The sequence below is a fragment of the Medicago sativa genome, chromosome 5 (assembly GCF_051527215.1).
Source record: "Medicago sativa cultivar Bolivia chromosome 5, Bolivia_mono, whole genome shotgun sequence".
NCBI lineage: Eukaryota > Viridiplantae > Streptophyta > Magnoliopsida > Fabales > Fabaceae > Medicago > Medicago sativa.
In genome coordinates, this window is record NC_140753.1 from 57,120,653 (window position 1) to 57,130,609 (window position 9,957).

General features: G+C 33.0%; 1 protein-coding gene across 1 annotated transcript; it reads right to left on the bottom strand.

The window, feature by feature from the left end:
• Positions 1-1,623: 1,623 nt before the first annotated feature.
• LOC146923356 (uncharacterized) lies at positions 1,624-4,855 on the bottom strand. Its single transcript, XM_085708546.1, has 7 exons — positions 4,819-4,855; positions 4,470-4,502; positions 3,173-3,241; positions 2,891-3,061; positions 2,600-2,815; positions 2,373-2,395; positions 1,624-2,090 (listed from the first exon to the last, which is right to left on the bottom strand). Exons 2-7 carry the CDS (start codon positions 4,489-4,491, stop codon positions 1,761-1,763), a joined length of 831 nt encoding a protein of 276 aa, XP_085564672.1. The 5' UTR covers positions 4,492-4,502; positions 4,819-4,855; the 3' UTR covers positions 1,624-1,760.
• Positions 4,856-9,957: the final 5,102 nt, after the last annotated feature.

A 9,957-nucleotide genomic window follows, 5' to 3' on the forward strand; every position in this document is an offset into this window, starting at 1 on the left:
TTCTTATTTTGATGCTTATGTGAAAATCAGTAAGATTTTTTGTTTCCATTGACAATAGCTATCATGTGATAATTCTAAGTAAATAGTATCTCTTATGATAAACTAAGAATTTGTTCAATGAAAAACAACTTTAAACACTCAAATAAATACCGACATTTACATAATATTTTCTTACTCTATTTCCTCTATTTTTATTGTGGAATTTAACCAAGTTTTACCAAAGAGTGTAGGCAGCAGGGTGCATAACCGGTTCAGATTCAATCTACTCATGCTTATGTTATTCAGGTTGATGGAGGTTGCTTACAGGAGGGGTTTACTTCTTTTGGATGCGTTATCAAGGATTACACTGGTAAAACAACATTCTTAGCCTGCATAAAAGAGAACATGACAACTGAACCTACTCTTGCTAGAGCGCTTGGTATTCGATAGTGTTCTTTGATGGTCATGGAAGGCATTAGAGGCTTTAATTCTATGCTAGTATTGAACCAATTTTGCAGGTTGTAAAATCCCGAAGAATGAATTCAAAGAACACTGTTCAAGGATATGCACAATTTTCCTTAAAAAAGAAAAAGGATATGCACCATTTTTCAAAAAGAGATGAAAGAAATGAGGTCTTCATTACTATGCTTTTGGACATCAATGATATAAATTCAAAAAACATCAACTTGATGACATTAATTAAACATTTATCCATCACTATTATGGAGATGTAAAATTTCAAAGTCAACATATATCTTGATAAGAAACTTTTCTACACAAAACTTATCAATTATTTCGGTTATTGAATTCTTAACAAGTGCCTTGCATGACACTTTTCAGAAAAAGAAAAGATCTCTGGTCCATTTTAATTTAATGCTACAAACATCTTATTATAAATTTTTAGAAATTAAGGGCAACTAACAATATGAAACAGGACCGGACAGGCCATTCAACCTGGAACCAAACCTATGCCCAATTCAATTGACACCTATAATTGGCTTGTGATAGAACCAGATAAAAATCAGGCACACAAGATAAATACCGGCAGCTGTTGAGCCAGTTACACAAGTTCAACCGAATGTAACTTTTTCCTGCCATTTTTAACTTAAAATATTGAAAACCAATGCCACTTTAGTAATTTTTGGATCGAATTGGCCTCACAGTTGAAGGCCTCAAACTAAGCTGTGGGCACCCTTAGCTTTTTCCAATGTTATGTGGGACTTGTTCATAAAATATAAGTTTCTGCACGATTAAACAGAGCAACTAACCTTCTTAATCTGAGACCAATAAGAGCATTTAACATCTCTGTAAGATTAATAGAAACAAGACTTACATGATATAACATGTCTGTTAGGAACCTTTATGCTTAAACATGACTTACATGCTTAAACATGTCTGTCAGGAACTTATATATCTAACTTTTCCACATCATGAAGTGAAGGGAGGCGATGTGAACGAAACAAAGAGGAGAGTGAACATCCATATCAAGAAAATTGCAAACATATCAAACAGACAACTCACTTTCTCATAGAGGATTAATGAGCTCGTAAAAAAAATAAAATATTTAATTACTACCGGTTCGTCTACACTGATTTAGTGTTTTGTCTGATTTTGATTACCGTGCATAGGATATTCGTTGTTCAATATATAAAGCACCTTCATTTTAGACATGTCATGTGCAATGCATGGGTTAACACACTAGTTGGCCCTTGTTACAAATTAAACCAAATTTAAAATTTAAAATAAAGTCATAAGCAATTGAAACGCTAAAATCAAACACTTCATACCCTCGCAGCGGGCTCTCCAATGAATTTCTCTTCCATGGATTTGTACTGATCAGAGACCAGTTCCATCTCAATCTCAACCTCTTTGTAAAATTCATCCAGCAATTTCTTTCTCTTGGATCTTGTCATTGGACCCTGATCCCCAAGATCATCATTGGACCCAAGATCCGTTAGGTCTCTACGAGAAGGTGAAAATAGAGCGTCTTCAGTTAGGAGCTGATATTGCTCTGATAATGGAGTTACTTCACGAGGAGGGGTATGGAATGGAGAGTATCTGTCTAATTCTGAACCTGACAAAATGAACGGTTCGTCTGGGGATTGCGGAACCTACAAACGGGATAAAAAGAGAACAAAAGATAGAGCAAATGTTGGACAATGGGAAAGAACAGTTAAAAGGAGTATCTAATCAAATAATTGTGTCACATCATGTTGATTCTAGTGGAAAGCTACAAGTTTCAAGTAACAAACAAAAAGAGCACACGGGTTTTTTTGGGTGAAAAAACAAAAGCATGTATATTTATGTTGTAAAATTAAGTAGTATATAATGGTTGTGCTCATCAAAGCATAATGACTCAAAGTTAAAAGGGCATTCATTGTAGAACACAGTACCTGATTGTCAAAATATTTGGCATCTGCAAAAGATAATAGAAAGTTTCATCAACATAATGTAGTAATTTAAAGTGAGAAACATATAAATCACCAAGAGAGGGAGATTAGGAATATTCAGATACGTATCAACTTTGCCATGACCTAAGCTAATAAAAGAATGGTAGAAATAATTTACTTAACTAAAAGATAGTACATCAAATACTGAGGAACAAGTGAGGTTGGCTTACAATACGCTGGTATCGGAGCATCAAAGTCGAGTCCCAATTGGTCTGCAATACACTTATCATGATCATGCTCCAACCAAGGTACATAATCTTCAGGTATAGGCTTATTAGGATTCCAAGGTTCATCATCTTCAGATTTAAGCGGTGTTTTGCTTGTTTCAATTCCTTTGTTTCCATCATCTGTTTTGAGCTTCTTTGAGTCGACATTCAAGACAGTCTCTATATGAAGCAAAAATAAAGTACATGAGAATACAGTAAGAAAATTGTATCCGAACTTTTCTGCAATACACTTACTGTGATCATGCTCATCCAAGAATTCGTCTTTTTCAGGTAAATTCTTCTTCATTGTAGATGACGCTTCAGGTTCACATGCCATTTTGTTTATCAACTTGTTTAGTGTTTTTTGAGGTGGAATCCGTTTCTTTGAATTAACATGTTTCTTTGACTTGACATTCAAGACAGTCTCTATAAGAAACAAATAGGAATAAAGTAAGAGAAGAGTGCAGTAAAATTAAAAATACAGAATTTGTATCCCAACACAACTGTTGGGAAATAGACTTACTATGATCAACTTACTCTTGTTAGATGACGCTTGAAGCTGAAGTCGTGATTTTGGACGTTTAATCCGTTTTTTGGCATCTGTCTCTATAAGAAGGAAACAAAAGCTATACAGTAAGAGCAGAGTGTTGTAAATACAATTTGTGATAGATGAGAAACTCTTGAGTTATTTACATAATTGTTTTCTGAACAAGTTAAAATTATGGGTTAATACATTTTTACCCCCTGTAATATAGGCGAGTTCCGGTTTTCCCCCCAGTAAAAAAGATTCTTTCGATTCCAACCCTGAAATATGAAGATTCCGTCGAAAACACCCCTGGTCAAATCTGGCACACGCCAGGTGCTGATGTGGCGCGCCACGTCACCTTTTTTGATGACGTGGCACGCTGACTGTATAATTATTTTTATTTTTTATTTTTTTAATAGGGACACGTGGCATTTCCTATTTTTTAATAAAAAAAATATTTTTTTAATAAAAAAAAAATATTTTTTTAATAATTAAAAAATATTTTTTTTAAGTTTTTTATTTAAAAAAATAAAAAAACGAAAAAAATTCTTAACAAATAAAAAAAATGAAAAAAAATTCTGGAAAAAAATAAAAAAATACCGAAAAATTTTAAAAAAAAAATTGGAAAAATTAATAAAAATGAAAACAAAAATCTGGAAAATTTTAAAAATAAAAAGTAAAATCTGGAAAAATTAAAAAAATGATAACATTATGGAAAAAATTAATAAATTTTGAAAAATTCATATTTCCAGATTTTTTCAATACCGGAAAAATGAAAAAAAATCATATTTTTTTTTTCGGAAAGTACTTGTCATTCAACCGTATAACATGATTTATATACCGATGTCAATCAATATACATTGTATCCTGTTATTCGGACATGGTTTTTATAAATATGAATAATCTTCAAATTTTTGAAAATGACCAATCTTGAAATTTTTGAAAAAAGATTAATCATATTTACAAAAACTAAATTTTCGAAAAAAAAAAGATAAAAAAAAATATGGTATTTGAGTCAAACATAATTCATATTTTTTTCGAAAAACATACAAACTGCTCAAAACATTTTTTATTTTAGTGTCTACTAGTTTCAATGGTATTTGAGTCAAACATAATTTATATTTGTTTTACTATTTGAACTTCTACTATTTAAATATTTTTTTCGAAAATTCATATTTTTTTTATCTTTTTTTTATCTCAAATTTAGTTTTTTTAACATAATTTATATTTGGTAACAAAATATTTTTTTCGAAAATTCATTATTTTATTAGTAGTTTATGAAGAATTCTCGTGTTACTATCTACTTACTTTTGGGTTCATCTTTGGCCATTATGGATCAATCTGTAAAACAAATAACAAAAACAAGTGAAAGATAAATCAATTATTTAGAAGCAATTTCAAAACAGAAAATTAAGAATGAACATGGGTTTATAGAATCGTGTGAAACGTGCTCTCATAATCATGAAGCTGCAATTTCCCAGATTTAGGGTTTTGCACACAAATTATTGAATTCAAATAATTTCATGATGAAAGAAACAACAACTTCGATTTGGAACAAGTTAGAAGTAATTCAGAAAAGATAAATGAAGAAAATAATGAGAATTAAAGGAAAAATCAGAATGAGAGAATAGAAGATGATAGAGGAGAAGTGTTGTACCGGTAGTGAATGTGAATATGAAATAGAAATCGGAATAGCGCTCAGTTCAGTTTTCGCTCTACATTATATTTTCATCCTATATATAAAAGAAGAATGTGGGCTGTTTTGGGCCGATTTTTTTTGTTGGTGTCATTAAAAAAAGTTATATTATATTTATTATATTTTTTTTGAAATTTTTTATATATAAAAAGAAGAATGGGGGCTGTTTTGGGCCGATTTTTTTTGTTGGTGTCATTAAAAAAAAGTTATATTATATTTATTATATTTTTTTTGAATTTTTTTATATTTGTTATATTGGTTGTATCATTGAAGAAGATAAGTTTACTTTGGTATATCCTTCAAAAAAATGTTTAGTTTGTTACAAATTACAATATGAAAATGCATAATATTTATTATCTATCCTTACTTTGGTATATCCTTCAAAAAAATGTTTAGTTTATTACAAATTACAATATGAAAATGCATAATATCTATTATCTATGTAATATCCCGCTCGCTAACTAATGGAATATTACTAGTCAACGTGTTTGAGGACCAAGGTTCATGGGAAGTGAGCATGACAAATATTGTTTATCGAGTAATAATACTCGAGTATGGGTTTAAGTATCAGTGTCAAGCTAAACGCGATTGAGACGAAGGGCATTTAAGTACTTTTGCGCAAGGGAGTATATAAGTGATTTTGGGGTAAAATCTTCATAATTTCTTCTTCTTTCTCTCTCTAGGTTTGAGAAAGAATTTCTCTCCTCCTTCTCTCTAAGTATGTCGCCCCTTTCCCTCTCCCAATCCACTCAAACTCATTCAAGATCAACAAGTGGTAACCAAGCATGGATTATGGAAGCTTTAAGGACAAGAAACAACAAAGAGAATGGATTGAACTTGGATTCTTGGGCTAGGGTTTGGTCTTGGAAAAGCTTGGAACTTGAAGGAATTACAAGAAACATGTTAAGGTGAGTTGTATAGATAGTTTTCCACCTTTGGGTTGTGTTATCTCTTGTGAGAATTCATAAATTTATGTTAATTAGGGGTTTAGAACCCCAATGCCACTTTGGCCAATTCTTGTTGATTAGATGTTAAATTGCCATGAAATATGTTTATAAATGTCTCTATATGTTGATGGATGTTTATGGTGCATTGCAGGATCGAATTGGACGAGTTTTGGGTCAAAATTGCAAAATTTGCACCACAGACCAGAAGAAACTCGCTATTAGCGAAATATTTCGCTAATAGCGAAATTCCCCAGGCTTGCAGGTCGCTATCTGCGAAATTCTCTGGTCCTGCCAGCAAGCTTTTGGCTTGATGGCTCATTCTAGGGCCGGTGGTGCATTCTGAAGCTTGTCTTTCATCGTTTTACAACTTTATAACCCCAAAACAACATCTAAGTAATGCACATAACATCAAATGATTCTTGAAATGAAAATCATGGTAATCTTAGCATGTATGGCAAGAATGGCACAAGAGAGTTTAAGCCGAATTACTCGGGTAGCGATGAACTAAGAAAAGGTATGTATGTAGAGCCTCGACATAGCTTGTCGAGAATTAGAAAGTTAAGTAAGAATCCTATGTAGGATAAGACGCGAAGTATATTTTCTTCGCATATGATTTAGAAAGTTTGTGCACGCATGATAAGTTGTGGATTGATAAGTTAATCTCTCTACTATGATTAACTATGTTCATGAATGAACAAGTATGTAGTTTACCGCTAATCGGATCGATCCCGGATCCGAGGTATAGGAGAAAGCATGTATAGGTTAGAAACCTTACATGAATGAATAAGACAATAATGAAAGACCTAGGTGTCATGTCTCTTGTGATCCACACTAGGTTGGATCTCGAGGGGTTTCCGCTAGGTGAAACGGGATAAGCTCCGCAAGGGGGGCCCGCACGTGACAGAGGGAGTTCCGATGTTACCTTAGATAGGTTTTCATCGGTTAGATAGGGATTGTGCTCGGGTTTACTCCACCCCGGGGCTCTCCGTAAAATGAACTCAGATAATGTTGTTGTTGTTGTTCAATGCTAACCTCCAACTTAATGAATGAACTTGATTTTCATATGAAGTTAGAAATGTATAGGTTATGTAATAGAGCCTTGATGAAGATCGTCGAGAACTAGTATGATAGCATGAACCACTAAGGATGTCAAGATATTATATGACGTTAGATACGTACAAGTTATGAAATAAAGCAAGTAAAGAAAATTATGCCGATAACGATCTTAGGTTTCCCTAATCGTCCGGTTTAGGATCGTGTCATGATTATGTTATGTTTAGGCCTCGATGTGTTTAGCATATCTTGGCATAGCGGTATTAGGTTCTCTTAAACCGCCATGACACGTATGATGATAGCAAGACGTATGACAAGTAAAATGAACCTATGATGGGTTTAACATGCACGACCGTCTAGGAAAGTATGACCACACACGTATAATCAACCGTCAGGTTGTATTGTAGACACGTGGTGACCGTAGGTTTCCCCCAAGGTTACCTATAGCCTAGGATTAGGTAGAACTCACTGAGACATTATGTCTCATCCCAATCCTTATTTGTTTCAAATAAACAGGTTGGATTGCAAGCTAGTAGTCGGATGGATATTTCAGCAGATGCTCGTTCGTACCCGCTGTCGGATGATGTGGATATCAAGGATGTATTTACTATGTTTTAGACGAGATGTGTTGTATTGATATTGTACGAACACGTATTGTTGTATATTATATTCATTCAAAGTTTTATTGTTGTAAATTTTAATGTATCCAGTACTAAAGATAACACACATACTAAACTTTCTAGATACGTTTAGTGTGGGTGTTACAATCTATACTTATAATTTTAATCAAAATCAAATTAATTTTAATCAAACCTTCGTAAAAACTATTGTTTGTAATTTATATCGGTTAGTGCAATAAGAATAGCGGATAGACAGACATAAAGTGTTCGTTTAAACAGTAGTTTATATAAAGAAGATACACGAGTTTAAGTTGTTTATTTCCTTTTCTATTTTTAAACTATATTATTTACTATTTTATATTTTATAATATTATTTAAAAAATTTAATTCCATTTAGATAGACTTAATCACACCTCGACGTGATAAATTATCTTTTGTAGAAATTTGATTACGAAGCAACTACCAAGCAAACAATGACACTTTTAAAAACGTAGTTTTCTTTCAAGAAGACACGTATTATAGAAATTGGAAGAAAAAATCGTTTCCTACTTGTTGTATGCATTTGAATTATCATGGCATAATAGACTAATTTAATGCTACAAACTTTTTTTGTTTACAACAAAAAGTTTAATGCATTTCATTTATAAAAATATATTCGATACATGGTGGGTTGTTAGAATTAATATAGAAACTAGATTTCGACGGAGTCGCCTTAGCTAAGCCATGAGCAGCTTCATTTGCTTGTCTCTAATGAACATTAAAGTTTATAAGATCTGTGCAAGCAGATATACACATTTAGTGGTTATTTCACTAAATTCTAAAACACCGATCTGCTTTCCGTATATGTTCTCTACAACCGTCTTGGAGTCGACCTTGAAATCCATGTTCCACATTTGTAATAAATCCCTTACCCATTCCATAGCCTTTAACAATCCAAGCGCCTCTCCAACATCAATATCAAGAAGAGGGGAAAACCATTCGGTTCGGGTCAACATAAAATCCCCTTCTTCATCTCTGATACAATATAAATCCTTCCTCCTACACCGTATCCTCCCTGCTTATCTTTCCTTACAATTGAACAACGTAACACTAGAATTCTGTAGCTTGCAGTATGATCTGTGACCAATAGAATTAAGAAACCTTCCTCATACGTTACATGTGCCTGTGATTCTCCATTGCTTATTCCAAAACATACCACATTCTCCTGTATATATTTCCATAATATGTGACAAGGAGCAATATCAGCCATATTTTTGTGATAAGTAACAGAATGTTGTTAAATGCATAGTTTCAACATGAACTAGGATAAATTCACACCAGAGCTAGCCTTCATAGACTACTGAAGTGTCATATGAATATTGTATCCTATGAATGTGAATAGAACAATAGTGGCAAATAAACAATAAAAGGGAAAACAATCAGAATAATGCAAAAACTATCCGATTGACAAAGCTCTCACTGGGGGTTTGAAACGATCATTATCAGGATAGATATCGAAGGGGAAGAGATGGTGATGGTGGAGAAATTTGGGACATCTATCAATATGACATAGGACAACGGTTGTTCAAAATACATAAATTCAAGAAACAATCATTTTACAATAATACATAAAGCTCATTCTTTATAGACATATGTCAGGTGCATCGCATAAGTTAACACACTAGTTGGCCCTTGTTTAAAAATTAACTAAACTGGTAATTCGAAATAAAGTCTAAAGCAAATGAAATGGTAAAATCAAATAGTTGCTTTCCTCCTGGCCTCTTCAAGATCATCAAGCCATTTGGCGGTTTTTGCATCAGGGTGGGACTCGAGTTCAAGCAGTTTATTGTACAATTCTTCTTCCTAAGATGATCCGTTAGGTGTAAAGGGCTGACAGAGTACATACCTAACCATTGTTAAACAAATACGAAACACTTCTAAAGACTGCATGCCCAAAAAAAAGAAGATGATCAGCTTCATTTGCTCCATACCACACTGACTCGTTCACTGAATAACATTAGACTGAATCGCACCTCGACTTGATAAATGATCTTTTGTAGGAATCTGTTTATGAATCAAGCGCCAAGCAAACTTTAAAAAACGTAGTTTTGATTCTAGAAGACATGTATTATATAAATTGGAAGAAAAAATCGTTTCGTACATGTTGTACACTTTTGAATTATCATGATACAATAGAGGCATAATCGAGGTACTGCATTAGGAGGTTTAAGAGATAAACTACAGAGTATGTCAAATCAATTAGTTTGCCTTTCATTCTGTCCTTAGTCAAAGTTGCTTCCAATGTTGTTATTTTTTCTTTTTGTGCTTATTTGAAAATAAGTAGGAACTTTTGTTTCCATTGACAATTAGAAAATAGCTTCCATTTGATGATTATAGGTGTAAGAGTATCTCGAATGCTAAAACTAAAAGTTGTACTAATTTTTGCTTCAATAAAAACCACTTTAAGAACTCAAATGAACCCATCATTTCCATGTCGCCTG